Raw genomic sequence first — 19,971 nt, forward strand, 5'->3', positions numbered from 1 at the left:
TCATTCAAGAAAATATCAAAAGGCTATTTTTTCAGGGACCAGTTCAGTTTTTAAGTGGCTTTGAGGGCCTTCTATATTAGAAACCCCCTATAAAACACCCCATTTTCAAAACGGCGCCCCTCAAAGTATTCGGAACAGCATTTAGAAAGTTTAACCTTTTTGGTGTGTCATGGGAAGTCAAGGTGGTGATATTTACAAATCTATTTTTTCCATAAAATCTGTTTGAATTCATTTTCTTCTGTAACAGAATGTTTTACCAGAGAAACACAACTCAATATTTATTGCCCAGATTCTGCAGTTTTTAGAAATATTCCACCTGTGGCCCTAGTGTGGTAATGGACTGAAGCACAGGCCTCAGAAGCAAAGGAGCACCTCGTGGATTTTGGGCCCTCCATTTTATTAGAATATATTTTAGGCATCATGTCAGATTTGAAGAAGTCTTGTGCTGACAAAACAGTGGAAACCCCACCAAAAAGACACCATTTGGCAATCTACACTCCTCAAGGGGTATAGAGAGCATTTTAACCCAGCAGGTTTTTTGCTGAATTAAGTGGAATTTAAAAAAATAAATAAATAAAATAAATAAAAATAAAAAAATCCCAATAAAATTTTAAAAAAACTTCAAATATTTACAAGGCATAAAGGACAAGAAACATCTGAAAATTTCACAATTACAGTAATACCCCATAAGTGGTAATAAACTGCTGTTTGGACCCACGGCAAGGCTCAGAAGGGAAGGAGAACCATTTGGCTTTTGAAGCTCAAGTTTTGCTGGAATGGTTTTCGGGTGCCATGTCTCAAAGCCCCTGAGGGACCAAATCAGTGAAAACCACCCAAAAGCGATACCATTTGGGAAACTACACCACTGAAGGAATTTATCGAGGGGTATAGTGAACATTTTGACCCCACAGCTTTTGTTGAATTTAGTGGAATTAGGCCGTGAAAATCTACATTTTTTTCGAATAAAATGTCGTTTTAGCTCAGATTTTTCCATTTTCACAAAAGCTAAAAAAGGACAAAAAAAAAAAAAAAAAGTACCAACATTTGTAAAGCAAACTCTTCTGAGAGCAGCAATACCCACGGCAGGGTTTAGAAGGGAAGGAGCGACATTTGGCTTTGAGCTCAATTTGCTGGAATGGTTTGCGGTGCTGTGTCACATTTGCAAAGCACGTGTGGGATCAAATTAGTGGAAACCAACCAAAAGTGACCCCCCCCATTTGGGAACCTACACCCCTGAAGGAATTTATCGACAGGTAGTGTGAGCATTTTGACCCCAGTGTTTTTTTGCTGAATTATGCGGTCAAATTGAAGAGGACTTTTCTTCTGATAAAACGTGGACATTTTCTATTTTTACAAGAAATAAAAAGGAGAAAAAGCACCCAAACATTTGAAAAGCAATTTCTCCCGATTACAGAAATACCCCATACGGGGTAATAAACTACTGTTTGGACAAACAGTAAGGCTCAGAAAGGCAGGAGAACTATTAGGCATGCAGATTTTGCTGGCTGGGTTTTTGGGAGCAATGTTCAATTTGGAAAACCCTAAAAAAGGTACCAGAGTAAAGTGGTAGCCCCCAAGAAGTGACCCCATTTTATAAAGTACACCCCTCAAGGCATTTATCATTTGCCTGGACATACAACAGGGCTTACAAGTGCAGCGCAACATGTGCAATGGAGGTCTATTTTTCTGATTTTCACACCATTGGTCCACAAATGCATGGCTCGGATGTCAAATAGATAAACAAACCCCCAAGTAGTGACCCCTAATTTGGAAACTACACCCCTTAAGGCATTTTAAGGGGTGTAGTGAGCATTTTTACCCCACAGGTGTTTTTTCATGAGAAATTAATGTGCAGCAGATGATGCAAAGCGAAAATTGCAATTTTCCGCTGATGTGTCATTTTAGTGCACAATATGTTGTGCCCAGTTTGTGCCACTGAAGACAAATACCTCATAAAATTTTAGGCGGGTTCTCCCAGGTATGGCGACGCTATATCTGTGGACGTACACTGCTGTTTGGGCATGCTGCGGGGTTCAGAAGTGAGGGAGCTTTTGCAGTGCAGATTTAGCTTGGTAGTAGTTCTGTTTGGGGCATTGATATTTCAGTTTATAATGTGGGGGCATATGTAAACTGTGAGGGGTACATCAGGATATAATAGGGTAAATAAATAATAATCCGCAGATATGAGGCCAGTGTTGCACGGATAAATGGTGCCCGATCTTATCTGCGTTTGGAACGCTCTGCACGTTTTGTGTCGCTATATTCGGAGAAACAGAAGTTTTTTTTATTTTTTCTCCACTGGAGCGATGTGAGGGCTTATTTGCTGCAGGACAATCTGTAGTTGTCATTAGTACCATTTCGGGGTACAAGTGATTTTTTTGATCACTTTTTATTAAATTTTTTTGTCAAGCAATGTGACAAAAAAACATCCATTGTGACAAGGTTTTTTTTTTTATACCTTTTTTTACGGCGTTCACCCTGGGCTATAAAATTACAATTTAACTTTATTCTGCGGGTCGATACGATTACAGCAATACCAGAAGTACCTTTTTGTTGTTTTTTTTGTTTTTTTTTGCTACTTTTGCTCAATAAAAAAAAAAAATATATATATATATATATATCTTTTTTTCTTTTTAAATGTTATTTATTTGTGTCACCACATTCTGAGAGCCATAACTTCCATTGAGTTAGTACAGCAAAAAAGGTGAGGGGATGGTGGCGCTCCTCCGAGGCTATTTTGAGGTGGTGAAGTGTAGATCGCCAGCTGCCACCCACTGCAGTCCCTTGGTGCTAAATCCTTAGTACCTGCGACAAGGTGAGAGTCAGAAGGTGAAGAGAAAAAATGCAGTGTAATTACAGGTATCAGCGCCAGGCTGAAGAGGATCAGGAACGGAGTCAAGTGCATAGGATCTAGGAGATCTTTTATTGAGAAGACGACGTGTGTCCAGAAAAGCGTCGTCTTCTCAATAAAAGACCTCCTATATCCTATGCACTTGACTCTGATACCCGTAATTACACTGCTTTTTTTCTCTTCACCTTCTGACTAACTTACATTGATCACTTTTTATTCCATGTTTTGGGAGGTGTGGGGAGTATAAAAAAAAACAAAAAAAAAAACTATTCTGGCATTGTTTTTTTTTGTGCGGTGTTCACCGTGCGGGAAAAATATTGTATTTATAGTTTGGGTCGTTACGGATGCGGCGATACCAAGTAGGTGTACCTTTTTTTCCTATAATAAAAAGACTTATTATAGGTAGAGGCAGGGTTTATTTTTATTAACGTGAAACTTTTATTTTTACACAACTTTTTTTTTTGTCCCACCAGGGGGACTTGAGGGCCTGCACCTCTGATCTTTACTCTAATGCATTGCACTACTCACGTAGTGCAATGCATTAGAGCTGTCATTCACTGACAGCAAGCCTATTAGGTTCCGTCTCTGGGCGGAGCCTAATAGGCTATCGTACGTGGCAGACCAGGAGGCCATTGTTAGGCCTCCGGTTGCCATAGTAACAATCGACAGCTTCATGATCAAATTGTGTCGATGCCGATCGCTACAAACCATCGCTTTTGATCGCGGAATCTGAGGGGTTAATTGCAGGGATCGGAGCTGGCTCAGTTCCCTGCCATTACAGCATGGTGTCAGCTGTAACATACACCCGACACCAGCGGCTGATGTCGCAGGCTTAGCTTCTGAGCCTGCGCCATCTTTCTTTTGCGGCTGGAAGCCTTTTAGGCCCCGCTTCCGGACGGGACCATCAGGCTTCCGTACTTGGCAGACAGGAGCCCATTGTTAGGCTTCCGGTCTGCCAGAACAGCCATCGGAACCCCGCGTTTTGCATTGCGGGGTTCTGATCTGCTAGGAAATACCATAGATGCAGCGCTCGCTTTTGAAGGGGCTAATCGGCCGGATCGGAGGTTAGCTCAGCAGCAGGGTGTCAGCTGTAATACACCCGACACCCGCTGGCGATGGTGTGGGCTCAGCTTCTGAGCCCGCATCAGCAACACAGAGTATCAATACCTTGTGTTGCGTTAAGTCCTTAACGACAGCGACGTACTAGTACGTTGGTGGTTGTTAAGGGGGTTTTAAAAATGAGAAAATACCACTGCTATAGCGAATATACCTCATCACTGGACGAGTTTCTGGTTCCTTTCATATCACACAATAACCTTGCTCCCACTACCTATTCAATAGCCATGGTTTCCATATCTTGCACTGATGAGGGTTAGCAAGCTAGGAAGATTGTATGCTGGGTGAAATACAAGACTTTACAATCTCTTGCCCACTATCCTACGAGTGATAAATCCACTTGAAATTTGTGATGAGATTGATGACATGCAAATAAATGTTCAATACACAATTTATGGGATAGATTTACAGAAGGTACACTCTTTAAATAAACTAAACAAACTGCATTATTTACATTAAATTTGTATTACGTTTAACAATTTTTAAATACAAAGACAATTGCAATAGGTATGTAATGGAACAGGCCATATAAACCTTCATAAGGCTGTGTTCACAACTGCGTTTTGGTTTCAGTGTTTGAGCCATCACTGGCGGCCGATGTACCCCATTAACATAGAATGGTGTCAGTTCGGTTCTGTCGTGGTCTCGGTTCGGAGCTTCCGATGCCGACGGGATCATAGCCAATGGTGAAGGGGGGGGGGGGGGGGGGGAGGTCAGAGCACTTACACCCCCACCGATCACCAAAACAAAGCAGAAGCGCTTGGGTGAGCCCTGTGCCGCTTAGTTTCTTATAGTCTTTTCTAAGAATGCCATGCGAGCGGTGTATGGGTTCAATAGAAAGCTTATGAGTCAGTAGCCAATATGAAAAAGAGGTGGCACAGCGCTCACCGGAGAGCTTCTGCTGGTTCGTTTTAGTGATCGGTTGTTGTCTAAGTGCTTGGACCCCCAATATCAAAACTTTTGAATTGTCAAAAAAAATTAAGTTGCCCTTTAAGAGATTTATAAGCCATCTCACCACCTTCTTTAAAATTAAATGTGCCCTGTGAAGTAACAATAGTATTAAAGGGTCAAAGATATGGAATATGGTGCAGATTTATGCAAGTAGAGCTCTATTTGGCAGGAGTGGTGGTCTGTCTGCGCACACAGTGCATGGGAAAAGTAGACGTCTGTCTTGGCAAAAGTCCAGAATAGTTCACATTCTCAGGAGTCTCATGCAGAAGACTTGTGAAATTTCAGCCCTCCCTCTCAATGTGCGTTTGTAAACGGCTTTACTAGTCACACTGATATAGATCACCGATGAGCCATACAAATGTCCAGTATATAATAAGGAAATATCTTCCTGAAGAATGACAAGGGTTAACTGTCTGGATTTAGATAGATGCGCGTATCATTTGTCCTCTCGAGTGATACTCAAGTTGGCCACAGATAAAATCCATCGAAAATCTTATAGTGCAGGAGGCAGCTTGTTTGCAGTCCTATGGTTGTCACACACACGCGCACACGCGCACGCACCTCCAATGCAGTGCTAGGTGCAATGAACTTAAAATAAGGCTATGTTCACACAGGGCAGATACGCTGCCTAAGAGCACACATTGTATCCTCCCTCTGCACCGCGGGGAATTTGTTGAAAAAAAACGCAGCAGATTGTGGCGCAGTTTTTCAGCTGGAAAATCTGCACATTAAAAAAAATAAAAATAAAAAGTTTCATACTTCCGTAGCCATGGTGACGCATCCCTCCACCGTCCTGCAGCCCGGCCTCCTGGGATGACGTTTCATCCCATGCGTCTGCTGAAGCCTGTGATTGGCAGCAGTGGTCACATGGGATGAAACGTCATCCCAGGAGGCCGGCCGGGAAGTAGAAACACAGATTTTTGCTTTTTTTTGGCAGCAGAATCGCTACTTTTTTGCTGCAAATAAATGCAACATCTGCCATTTGTTGCAGGTTTTACCTCCCCATTGAATTAAATGGGGAAAACCTGCAACAAATAAGCAGTGATTACACAAATACAATAGGCATGCTCCGGCTTAAAAAAAAAAAAAAAGTTTTCCCACTCCGCATTTACACAGCGAGTGGATGATATTTGTTAAACTCTCATCCACTTTGCCGCTACGCTATCGCGCTGCATACGTTCTGCAACGAAACCCATTGCGGAAAATCTGCAGCATTTACACTACGTGTGAACTTACCCCAAAACTGTTCAAAACATCTGTACGGCAAACACGGAAATGCCCTGCAGTAGTGGTCAGTGAGATCTGTGCCTGGGGCGGAATATTCACGGCACATACAATACACAGTTTGTCACGCACTTCCATTTAAGAAAAACTGGGTCAGACTTACAAAGTGTACTCACGCCCGTTTTCTGCTATGAACACATTGAAAAATATGGCGTTTGGGCCAAGTGTGTCGGAAAAAGCAGACAGGGCTTACATTTTGCACCAAGTACGACCGAATTCTAAATATTTTCCACCACTTCTACAAGTTTAATATGGCGTTGTTGTTAGTCTGTGCCTGATTCATCAATCCAAGTGCACCAAAGCGGTAAGGATAATGGCGCACAGCTCGCCAGTATTTATAATATCCCCCACTGTATAGACCAAATATTTGTTTTTAGGAAATTTCTCTGTACACAATTGGTTAATGAACACTTGCTTGTCTGAGACTATTTATTCAACCCGTAACCAGATATAAGCCTTAACGTGCGCCAAAAAGAGATCACCGTAATGGCACCACAATAAGGGTATGTGCACACACACTAATTACATCCGTAATTGACGGACGTATTTTGGCCGCAAGTACCGGACCGAACACAGTGCAGGGAGCCGGGCTCCTAGCATCATACTTATGTACGATGTTAGGAGTCCCTGCCTCGCTGCAGGACAACTGTCTCGTACTGAAAACATGATTACAGTACGGGACAGTAGTTCCACGGAGAGGCAGGGACTCCTAGCATCATACATAAGTAGGATGCTAGGAGCCTGGCTCCCTGCACTGTGTTCGGTCCGGTACTTGCGGCCAAAATACGTCCGTCAATTACGGATGTAATTAGTGTGTGTGCACATACCCTAATAAGAACTGACTAAGGTTGACTTTACAGCTGCCAAGGGCATTCAGAATGACACACAAACTTTATTTTCAGTTAGCACCATCTAGTGGCCTAATGAGGTTCTACACCAAGTTGTCAGGGCAGACAGTGACTAGAAAAGGAAATTCCTGAGCCGGTGCACCGAACACACAAACTACAGCGACATCATGTGTCCCATACCAGACATTCACTACTCATGCAATAGTCACACAGTAATAGGACTCAAGTAATGCATATTACGGACTGGATTTTCTTTCGATGTACTAGTGTATAATAGTATCATACCAAGAGGGCTATATTCTAACTTTTAATTCAGGATTGTAAAAATAAATAAAATTTTAAAAAAACCTTAGGCCCTGTACACAGTTTTTTTGCAGGTGGAAAAATCTGCCTCAAAATGTATCTGCCTGCACTCTGTCACGTTTTTGGCGCCATTTTTGGCTGTGGCCATTAAGCGCAGTGTGAAAAAAAAAAAACGACTGCGAAAACAGCTTTCTCTGCCTCCCATTGAGGTCAATGGGAGGCCAGAGAGTTAAACGCCCAAAGGTCATGCCACTTTTTCCCCACTCACATAGCAGATCAGATTCTGGCACGGTTTTTCAAACAGAATTTCCACTGCAGAAAAAAAAAAAAAAAAGTAAAAAATTTTCATACTTACCTCCTTCACTCTTCTCTGAGTGTAGTCCAACCTCCTAAGATGACGTTAAAGGCCATGTGATTACAGGCTGCAGCGGTCACATGGGATGCAACGTCATCCCAGGAGGCCGGACTGCAGGAAGAATGAGAGTTCTGGGTAAGTATGATAACACCCCCCCCCCCCCCAGCTCTATATCACGGATTAAAATCAATGTACATTTTGTCTTGCAGATAATGAACATTCAGACTCCATTAACCCCACGTCTGCAGTGCACATTTATCATATACACGCAGAGAATATCTCCTGACATATGCACCGAGATGCTCATAGACTAATAGCCAAGCATATGCCAAAGAGTGTCCTTTTGACACACGTTTGGCCAATATATGTCAGGATACAGTTGCCTCAATCAACTATGCTTTCCAATACAACTTTATACAAATAGGAAAAGTAACCCATGCATTATAGGTAAACAGTTAGGTGTAGGGCACGAGTTCAGTATCTAGCCTTATGCTACATTCACACGACCGTGAAGAGCGGCTGTGTGACGGCGGCTTTTTTTTAATTTATTTATTTTTTTAACGGCCGTCACACGGATGTTTTTAGAACAATGAAGTACTATGGTCGTATGCACACAGATTTTTTTGTTTTTATTATTATTTTTTTTAATGGCCCACGAATACTAGCTGTCAAAATATAGGCCTATTTTTGGCCCCCTAGAACTCAAAGGATCAGTTTTTAACGCCTATTTTTCAGGAATCAATCCTTGTGACGGCCGTTAAACTGATCCTGGCCAAGAGAACTCCCAGTGCACAGCGCTACTTTATGCGCGGAGCCCGGGGAAGCCCCTAAGGAGTCCCCGGCCAGAGCAACGCAAATGCTCTGGCCGGGGACTTCTGTCTTGGGAATGCCCACACATCACCCAATGTGGATAGCGCCATCGTGGCTTCCTCTAGGAGCATAATCCCCAGCCAGAGCATTGGTGACGCTCTGGCCAGGAATTACGCTTCTGGAAGAGCCCCTCACGTCTTTGTCCATATATGGATAGTGACACCAGAGGCTCCTCCAGGAGCAGAATCCCCGGCGGCCAAAAACCAGTAGAGTTAGAAGTGCTGTAAAAGCAGGAAGAAAAAAAAAAAAAAAAGTTTTTTTACCTGCATTTTTCTCTTGACAGTTTCAAAGGGAAAAGACATTGTCTGCGCTACTCCTGCAGCAAGACATCCATTTACAAAATTTTGAATTGGCGATAAACGTACACTGGGCTCTTGCCAAATCTTATCCAAACTCATATTCATAAAGAACAGACCAGCTGAAAATGGCACAGCTCCTGAAATAGACAATTCACCTTATTAGAGTTTAGGAAGCAAAAAGGAAGAGTAGAGAATTATGCGTGCGGACACCGATTTCCTACAACAGATACATTATCTCTAGACATACTAAAAAGCAGATAAACACTGGCTGTATTCAGTAATGGACCGGCATCTCCAAACCATCTGTCTCTTTCGCCAAAATCCTGTTCTGGCTCCAGTCCCAGGAAGGTTGTGCGGGTCAATAGATTAGACAAGTCCTCTATTCTTGATTTTTAGGGGTTAAATGAGCCACTGTATAACACTCCATGACAAATGAGTGAACAGATTAATAGAATACATTTTGAATTCTTTGCTTTGTAATCTGAGGAGGACACCAAAACACAAGTTTATAAATGCTCTGCAAGGTATGATATCTGTAGAATTGTGTCACCAGGCAAGTCCCTTTGAATTTGGTTCCTCTGCAGATGTCCTAATTACAATGAACTAGAGAGTGTATTTGTACTTTTGGGGAATATTTGCTCAAAGTACTACCCTTCGTAAACCCGCTAAAGTCCCTTTTACACTGGCCAATTATCAGGCAAACGAGCGTTCACAGAAAGCTTGTTCCCGATAATCGCCATGCGTAATCATGGCAAAGATCAGCCGATGAACAAGCAAACACTCGTTCATCGGCTGATTGATTAGTTTTAAAATCGCCAAAGTATTATCATTGTTGGCAGCACATCTCCCTGTGTAGACATCTGCATGGAATTTATATGTTCTCCCTGTATTTGTGAGGGTTCTCTCTGGGTACTTCGGTTTCCTCCAACACTCTAAAAACATACTGGCCCACATTTACTTAGACTGCTGTAACTTAGTTTTTGTAAAGGAGTGAGTGGGAGCGAAAAAAAAACGTTGGCACATTTGGGACGGTCTAAAAAGGGTATCCCATCTCAGACATTTATGGCATATCCACAGTATATACCATAAAAGACTGATAGATATGGGTGCCTGAGGTAGGACGCGCATCTATCTTTTAGAAAGGTGCCCCCTGACCCCCCCCATTCTACTGTCTGCCGCTGGGCTTCAGTCACTGAGTTACGAGGTGGCAGGTTTTCTAGAAACAGCCGAGCACGCTTTGCTAAGCTGTTTCCGGAACTCCCATAGAAGTAATTGGGAGTTATGGCAGCAGCGTAGCACTGTTAGATTAGAGACAGACAAGTCACATGCCCCTCAATCAGCGGCCATTTTCAGGAAGGGAGCAGCGCACTCGTCAAGGTAGAGGGCTAAGCTGAACAAGTAGTTTTCTTAATGTAAAAAGGATTTTTTTGTAAATTGCCTATGTGGCACACATTTGTAAAAAAACAAAAACACTATCCATAAAGCAGCCAATCCTTTAACGGGGTAAATTAATCTGGAAGAATGAAAGCTGAACTGTAACTGGTTACTATAGGCAACAAAGCCAGCTTTACGGTTAGACAGATTTGATATTATAGTAGAAAGTTGTACAACTTTTTAATTAGCTTTATCTACATATGACTGGTTAGCCTCAACGTTATCCGACGCCTATATGCATTGTCGTGTGTATGAGGCCTAATGTAAAGGTCCTGCTATTCGGACCTTGACAGACACACACAAATAAAATGTTATGGATCTCAGCTGTGAAAGGCGTTCATAGCAAAAATCCCCCCCCCCCCCCACAAAAAAAAAATTAAGTGTGGCAGGCCTACTTTTATTTCTTACCAAGAATTGAAAGAGAAACCCCTCGATATAAAGACCGGAATCCTTCCTGATAATACACACAACACAGGGCATGAATTATGCCTCTATATGTGGGCTCCACGCTGTTCTGAACAATGAGACGAGTCTTGACCACATCAGTCGGGTAGATTACAACCGCTGCCAACATTCCAGCCACGCTCCCAGCAACAACGGCTTGCCATTGTGATATCTGCCCTAAATCATCCATGAACATCACTGTTAACCTAGAGAGAAAAAAATAAAAATCAAGCCACTAGGGTATAGTCATACGTATCATTTCTCATTGCAATTTAGCTTCTATTTCACTTCAATGGAGGAAAACCGTAACCCAAAATAAACACATTTATATATATTATTCTAACGATTGCAGCTTTTACATTGTTACTGCAATTAGATTTTCCATGGAAGCCGCTGTAGAATTTTTTTTTTTTTTTTTAAACCATGTAACAAAAAGGCAACTGTAACATCATTGAAAGAAAACGTTTTCTTAATGCATTCAAGCGGTGATGCTGAACACAGCATTTAACTCTTCGCGACAGGGAGCTAAGGATATCTATCCATGTGCTAGTTGCATTATGCATGTGGCTATAGGATGTGTGTGTAATATATATATATATATATATATATATATATATATATATAGTGGTCATACAGATTGAAGGTGGCATGGCACTCGGTAAGCGGCTCTACGCAGAGTCAATTTGTGATTTTTCTAGGCAGCATTTTTGGGTACATATAATTAAGAGATTAATTTATATTAGCGAATTAATGAAAGTGATTCTGCAATTGTTTATTTTTTCCAGGGAAAGGGGTTTATCATCAATAATACATTAACTTAATTGTAGTTTGTTGCAGTTATCCTTATATTTACTGTTTTGCAAGTGTTAAGGCATAAGAAAATTACTTAGGTGATTTAGGAGCCAACTGATCGTTTTGGTTGCCATCTGTATCCCTGTTGTGAGGTTTGTTCAAGAAAGAAAAGACATTTGTTTAGGAGACTGCACTGCAGCTTAGAGATTTCACAAGCAAACAGGCAATGGGAAAAACACAGCTTGAAACTGGATACTATGGGCAACTTCTCTATTTTTTTTTTTACCTGTACCACTAGTTTTCATAAACGAGGTCCACTATTTGACAATTGGATTCCCCAGTGCTTAGGGTACTGCATTTATAGGGGGCCAGAGTAGAAGGAGGTAGTGAGTGTTTATATATACACACACACACTTTTCCATAATCCTGGACATTACAAGTCCCTACAGATCTATGAAAGTCTTCTATGTCCAAAGCAAACAAAAGCATTTTAGGATAGGTTTTGTGGGATTGTTTGAAACGGCTTTGCCACATGTATGGCCCGACACATGCAGTTGGTGCTGTGGGAGCCAGACCTATACTGGCCAGGGCACATTGGTGTATACAGCAAGAGATTTCCCTGGTTATAAAAATCGGCAGTGCACCACAGTAGTTGTGCGAATTGCACCTTAGGGCTCATGTACACGGACACCGTTTGTAACAGCAGTGAAGGTAACCTATATGGCTTCTGTAGTAAGCGGACATATAGCCTAAGTGTTCTGCTGTCAGACTCTACGTGTAGAGAGATATTCTCCCATACAAGCATACAGAGACTGATAGAAAATAAATGGTGTTCCAAAAATGTTCCGTCATATTTGTACAGAACGAGAGAGAAAAACACTATTCCTTCATATAAAATTGGAGGCATATGGGGTACATTAGAGGGATCACACACCGTTTTGGAAGTCCTATAACGGTTCTGTACAAAACGGAGCCGTAATACAGCAGTTTGCATGACCCCTTATGGATAAGACATAGGCAGAGGTCCCTTCACATCAGCATAGTGCCTTTAGTCATCCCTCCGACGGAAGGCTGCAACGCATCTCACTGTATAGGCTTACAGTGGGACACGTCGCCCAAATGCCCCTGGCAAAGTACTACCAGAAGCTCCTGATGTCACTGTCGGTAGCTGTACAGTGATCTCTGGGGTTTACAATGCCGGAGTTCCAGCCAGCACTTCGGAATCACTCCGTCCCAGGACCCGCGGAGCTTTTGACATGACTTTCCATACATGGACAGTGATGTCAGGAGCTTCTCCGGGGCTGGAATCCCTGGGCCGAGCGCCATCTAATGCTCTTCTCTAGGGTAGCTCCATGACATACATGTGACAGATGCCATATAGAGGCAGCCGTCAAACACGCTCTCATGTTAGGCTTGCATTGCATACGTTTTTTTGCGAGATTCCTCAGGATGAAATAGCAGTCTACTATGCTATTCCATTCATCAAATTAAAAAGGTAAGGCTTATACCAGCCCGAACGGAGACCAAAAGAATAGTGGAGCCCTATGGACAGGTTAAGCACGTACGCCGGGAGTTTTTCCACGCTAAACATAGGGAATAAGCATGGTGCAGGGGGCCTAATAATCTCCCGCTGAAATTTTCAAACTCTAGTTTTACTACTACAAGCACGTCAGGTTCACTTCTGCGTCAGAGGCTTCGTTAGTAGCCTCCATCGCAGATAAGGTGAAAAATGCTGGGAAAAAAAAAATAAAAAATGACACCATGACAGAAAGCTGATGGAACACATTAAATTCAATGGGTTTAAATCGGGCCCCTTGACGTCCATCACATTTTTCTGTGACCCTCCAAGAAATCCCAGTCAGATAAGAGAACAGAATCGCTTTTGCTTTAGTTCACACCAAAATATGGGACAAAACCTCAGTCGCAAACACAATGGAAGAGAGAACGAAGTAGTGACGTAAGGCCAAGTTTCAAAGGCACCTTAAAGCTTGCCACCAAGAATTCCTAGGACATAGTGCTGGAACTAGACCTGTCTCAGGAAAAGATTTATCGGTCTAAACTGGGAGAAAAGGGTTGGATAGGCCATATCCTCCCTGTCCACGAGTCAGACAAGGTCCATAAGACCAGTCCTAAAGGGGAAACCCTTACAGGTTCCAAAAAAAAGTGTGAGAGTGTGTGTGTGTGTGTGTGTGTGTGTGTGTGTGTGTGTGTGTGTGTGTGCGTGTGTGTGTGTCTCTCATGTCAGATCTGAGATACCTCCTAGAAAAGCACATGTATCCAGTAACAATAGAGACTTAACGGAAACCTTCCATTCTATTTTTTTACGACTTCAAAACATAGAAGTCTTCTACAATTCTGTTGGAGACGAAAACTTACCATTGGAACGTGATAGTATTTGGCCTCTCCAATGCCCCTTACATACTTATAAAGGGTCATGAAAAAACTAGCTCCACATCTAAGGTAATCAGGCATAATGTGCCTCATATCCAGAGGACCTCCTCCTCTTCCATCCCAATACAGACACTTCTCTCTCCAAAAGTTACCATGGCTAAGGGAACCATGATTTTCCCTCAATACAGGAAAATTTGTTCTACTACCCACTCAAAGTCTCATCTTTCCAGGCTTCAGTTAAACATGCTCTCCTTTAGGCCTAATTCACACTACCGTGTTCGGTCCGGTGTTGGCCGCATTTTCCGGACCGAACACACTGGAGGGAGCCGGGCTCCTAGCATCATAGTTATCTAGGACGCTAGATGTCACTGCCTCGCTGCGGGACAACTGTCCCGCACTGTAATCATGTTTTCAGAACGGGACAGTAGTTCCATGGAGAGGCAGTGACACCTAGCGTCAGAGAACTATGCTAAGAGCCCAGCTCCCTACAGTGTGTTCGTTCCGGGAAATGCGGCCGACACACGGACCGACCACGCTTGTGTGAATTAGGCCTTATAATAGGAGTTCCAGAAGGCAAATGGTCAAAAGCTGGAAGCCCAATTGTCAGATTATCCAAAAGCGAGGTGCCAGTAAGAGTACTTGCCAGTCTCTCAAAGAAACTAGTGGGTACACAACGGAGATGCCACACTGTTCCAACAATAGGTCGTTAGATGCAGGTTTAGCTGATCTATCTCCTGAGACAGGGCATGAAAGAGAACTTGAGTCCAACTTCACAGATCAGGCTAGAGATCACAAAATATTGGATTTACCTTTCCCTCAACTTTGTCCCATCAGACACAGAGCAGCGGACTTAAAAGGAACCGGTCTTAGTTTGAAGAGTCATATCTTCATTCCACAAGCATTTCTGAGTTAACCCCATCCCCTTGCTTTTGATTGACAGCTCCTCGTCTCCCCCCCCCCCCCGCCCCCACAGCACACACAAAAGCCCACTCTTGCACATAGATGTCCTTTTCTGGTCCGTGCCCACAACGGGACACCATAGCGGCGAATGTGCAGTAACTAGATTTAAGGCCCGGACGAAGCAGGGAGGGGTGTCGAACCATACATGACGGGCACACGAGATTTTGGCATTCAGGGCGGGCCAGTTTTCGGCAGTGGGCGCGCATAAAAAGAGGAACGAACGTGGATGCCAGATTACCATGAAAGGCGCAAAATCTTTGCAGACCATTATTTACGGTCGGGGGAGAAGTTTAGGAGAGGGGCTTACGGAAATAAACTTTGACAGCAGCGGCCAGTAGAGTTCAATAGGTGAAATGCTGGTGACCGGTTCCCTTTAACAGTAACATCCTATGCTTCCCTGACAGGATGGGGTGACTTTTCACAAGGCAACAGTACAAGGGAAATAGAACCTATTGGAGTACGAGCTACACATTAACCTTCTAGAAGCCAGAGCTGCCAAGCTGGGCTTCCAGAGGCAATATACCACGTCACCAACCTGTCACACAGTACGGATACAAATGGACAGCAGAACTGCAGTGGCATGTGAACAAGATAGGGAGCACGAGATCGAAGACTTTGTGCTCAGAGGCTCTGGAGTTATGGAGTTATGGAATTGGGCTCTAGACAGGGATCTAGTCCGCAGAACCAAGTATGTTCTGGGTCATTCCAATGAAATAACAGATGCATTGTCACGACAGAAAAGTATACGGTCTTCTGTGGCTCAGACATGAGAGATCTTCCAGAGAATAGAGCAGACAGACATCAGATGTCATAGAAATCGCTCTTTTGGTCGGAGCCAAGATGGCAGAGGCGAAAAGGTTTGTTTCAAAGTTTAGTCTCAAGGGGCACGGAGAGTGGACGCCTTGTCATTTTCATGGGCCCATCTGCAGAATCTTTAGGATTTCCTTCCTCCAACACTACTGTCCTAAGTGTTGCAGAAGATCCAAGAGGATCAAGTAGAGGAGATGGTACTGGTCTACCCAGTTTGGCCTTCCAGACCATGGTACCTAGTGATCCACAAACTAATCCAAGAGAACAAGGTTCCCCCTCAGCTGGACAACAGACTGCTTTCAAGGATCGGAAGATCTTCTAGTACAACTTCCACGATCGACGTGGATAGCAGCTCCTTATCTCTTATCAGATGACATTAGCCACCTAATAAACCACTCTTTGAACCATAAAACTAGATATAAAATATAAGCTTAATGCTGAATTTCAGACCTGTTACTCGAATATAATATCTGGAGTTAATCCTTTCTCCCAACTCGATGCAACCCTGGAGTTCCTAACCCAGAAATTCCTGGCGGCTTGGTTTGCAACACCATTAAGTCCATGGGTTCAATAAGCTAAGAGAGAAAAGGAGACACGGTGCCACATAGTGCAGGTAATTGAGATATTAAAATGGAGCACCTAAAATAGAAAGTGCGCACCTTGGATTGTAGATAATGGCAGGTATCACAATAGGGAGAAATTTAGAGACGAAAACAAGCTGCTGCTGGGTCCACAAACAACAAAACTAAGTTTGTCGTCAAGTAAATACGTAAACCAAAAATAAAAAAAATGGAACCAAAGTGGCACTGCTAGCGAAGTCTATTTGCCTTTACTAGCAGCGCCACTTTGGTTCCATTTTTTTCTTTTTGGTTTACATATTAGGTTCAATAAGGGAACTTCTACTGTGTGACCAGTCGTTACGAATTACTCATGCACCTGGGAAGTTAATCCCCTATTACATTTTCTTAGAACCATGACCAAAGGGGACTGCTGCCTTTGGAACAAAGGTATAAAGCTAGCATGTCTTTCTATAGCTATGCAGCACGTACAGCAGAGCTTATGCTTTTCCATCTTATGAAAACTTGGCTGTCACACTAGGAGGCTTCCATCTAGTTCTTAGTGGAGGAACAAAATCTACTCATTTGGAGGAGATGCTAGTAGAGCTAGATCTAGTAAGGGACCTAGAGGAACCATCCTTAGGTTTAGTTAATACCCTTCAGAAGTATCTTACCCCTACAATATTTGTTCTAGGGGTAAGGACAGCCACCTAGCAACAGCGATTCTCCCGTTCTCCCCCCGGATCACAGCTGCCATTAGTGTCTGCAATTGCATTGAAGACGGCCCCGGGGAGGCACCCATTACTCCAAGAACAAATGCCGTTTGCAGGTCATAGATTCCTGCAAACTCTTCTGTGGCATCCATATTTGGGGAACCTGTTGGTTTGTTTTTCTTAGGGTATCTAAATTAAAGGGGTCTGTCCTTTAAGATGGCAAAAAGCTGGACTTCATGTAAATAGCAGTAGGGGATGTGATATCCCATCAGCACAACATATCCACGTGATAACTCCACCCTCACAAGTGCTTGCGTAGATAACTATACAAACTCTGCATCTCACCCAGAACAAGCGCAGATACACAATTCATACTGTTAGTGTAGCCAAACGTTTGACAAACTTCTGACACATCATAGTGACATGTCAGAAGGTTAGATTGGTGGGGGTCTGAGCACGGAGACCCCCACCATTCGCTAGTATGAAGCAGCTGAAGCACTCGTGTGAGCACTCAGCCGCTTCGTGTCTGTTCGTTTTTTTCCGGAAAGCCGATGTTTTGGAGTACAGGCTTATAGATTTTCTATTGAGTCCGTACACTGATACATTTATTTCCGGAAAAAGCCGAACAGACAGGAAGCGGCTGAGCGCTCACACGAGCACTTCAGCGGCTTCGTTCTAGCAATTGGTGGGGGTCTCTGTGCTCGGACCCCCACCAATCCAAACTTCTGACATGTCACTAGAACATGTCAAAAGTTTGTCAAACGTTTAGATACACTTTAAAAGCTAATCTTTGCAAGCACTTCTAAGTGTATACGTTTGCCTAAGCAAAAATATATTTTTTAAATCTATATATATATATATATATATATATATATATATATATATATAAACACACATGATAGTGCACTTCACTAACATTACAGCACTTTTATATGAGCTCTGCAGTTTGAGGTTCACACGCAGATTGCTTATATTTCCGCTCACTCACAATGTTAAAGTCCTACAGAAACAGACTTTTCAATACATTTTTATGGTTAAAGTAGAAGAAATGCCTTTACATGCCCACATGACCAGGAAGACAGTCTGCAGGCAGCACCGCCTGAGCCTGGTTTGGGTAACATCACCCTCACATGACACTGCAGTGATCAGGATTGGAGGAAAGGAAGGTGTTCCGAGCTCTGATCCTCCCTTCCTGGCACCCCATAGTAATCCACAAACATGGTGGAAATAAACATAACTGGCAAGGATAATCACATGCTCATTCAGTGCCAAGCAAAATCATCATATGAATAATAAATAAATAATTGGTGCATTTTAATAAGTAGTTTCATTACCAGTTCTTAGGTAACAGCAAGTTATTAAATAGTAACAAGCTAAGTAGTAAAGGGATCTATAGTTTTTTTTAGAGCTATAGTTCAAGTATCACAGCACACCTTGTATTGTAATTCTGTAACAGTCCATTAAAACTCACTGTGCTTATTAACATACATGTATCCATTCAGACTCCTGTATCAACATGATTACATGCATATCCTTGCAATTCAGCATCCTATGTAGATGTGAATACCGAGATCTAGGAGCCTAGCAATCAATCTATATGTGCATATGTATACAGAAAATCCTATGTAATGACATATATATATATGTATATATACACACACACACACACGAGTACATCATTCAGCTATAGGACATTTGTATGTAAACACATGCACTAATCGATGAATGGAGCATGTATGGGAACCGATGTCATCTAACCTCCCCCCATTCATCGGAGATCAGGACCCTTTTACGTTAATGTTAGAGAACGCGTATGCACTTTAGTTTTAATAGAAAACTATAGAACCCCAGTAAATAAACACGGAGTAGTGACCCCCGCAGCCGCACTTACTTGTGGTATGCGGACAGCTGCACAGCACTGTAAGGGAACAGGCGCACACAGGCAGTTAGATTACCCTTCCAAAAAGCTTTCAGGCCCTCCGCCCTGTACAACACCGGGAAAGCACTCAGGAAGCCTTGTTTGGAGTGGAAAGTGCCCACTTGTGTGAGTATCTTCACCACGTCCAGCGGAGCAGTGGCAGTGCGGCTCAGCACCCCCGCTAGTCCTCCACATAGTGTGCTCTGCCAGGAGGTGAGCCTGGAGTCGCGCTTTAAAATCGCCATATACAGTTTATGTAATAAGCAGCTCCCGCGCACAGATGGCGGCCGCCTCGCGCGCACACGTGATCAGCACACGATATTCCTCTTATAGAACATCAGTTGTCAGCGCTGGTTCTGACGCAAAGTGTTTGATTGGCTGTCAGCAGCTCTGCGTTCCCTTGGTTGTCATTGGACAATGTGCACCGCCCCTTCTACTAACACCAACCAATTACACACGGCTCTATCTGAATCGATGGCAAATAAACACGCGCCGAAGGCTATTACGTCTGGTGACGTCCTCGCTGTAGCAGCGCCGTATGTACGTGTAGTCGCCGGTTATATTCGCTCCCTGCTCTTCGTGCACAGCTGCTGCTATGGAGACCACGGAACGGATTTGGTTTATGGCGGACGTCAGTGTGTTCAACGGGAACAAGTCTACAGCTTCTCACTCACACGGAAAGAGACACTTGCTGCACGCTGGGTAGAATGAACAGGTCCGTAGGGCTGTTGCCAACTAAAAAAAATATAATAAATAATTAAAGATGAAAGATGTCATGATTTTTTTAAAAGCAGTTCAGGGCGATCCAGCATGGAAGCGGTGCTCGCCCTCTAGCTGCGGTTCACAGTATTACAGCCTTCCATTCACTTGAAACAGCTGATCGGCGGCTTTGAAGGATCAGCGGCTCATAAACTGCTGATCCGTCGTTCCTTGCTCCTACTGTGAACCGCTGTGTAACTACATGAAGATTCACAGTAGGAGCAAGGAATGAAGAAGCAAAGGCATATTACTAACTTTTTTTTGTTTTGTTTTGCGGGTTCCACTGGACCATTTGGACTACGTCGTAAATTTGTTG

The 19,971-nt window shown here is 43.1% G+C and overlaps 1 protein-coding gene across 1 annotated transcript in view; it reads right to left on the reverse strand.

Moving 5' to 3' along the window:
• The window catches only part of SLC25A43 (solute carrier family 25 member 43), a 29,238-nt gene extending 9,979 nt beyond the window's left edge, over positions 1-19,259 (reverse strand). Inside the window, exons 1-3 of the mRNA XM_075835858.1 lie at positions 18,870-19,259; positions 10,720-10,961; positions 8,842-9,014 (exon numbers count right to left, since the gene is read on the reverse strand). Coding sequence (XP_075691973.1) covers positions 8,842-9,014; positions 10,720-10,961; positions 18,870-19,141 — 687 coding nt within the window. The 5' untranslated portion in view covers positions 19,142-19,259. The remainder of the gene's footprint in view (positions 1-8,841; positions 9,015-10,719; positions 10,962-18,869) is intronic.
• Between the last annotated feature and the right edge of the window lie 712 nt (positions 19,260-19,971).

The sequence above is a fragment of the Rhinoderma darwinii genome, chromosome 8 (assembly GCF_050947455.1).
Source record: "Rhinoderma darwinii isolate aRhiDar2 chromosome 8, aRhiDar2.hap1, whole genome shotgun sequence".
In the NCBI taxonomy this organism is placed as follows: Eukaryota; Metazoa; Chordata; class Amphibia; order Anura; family Rhinodermatidae; genus Rhinoderma; species Rhinoderma darwinii.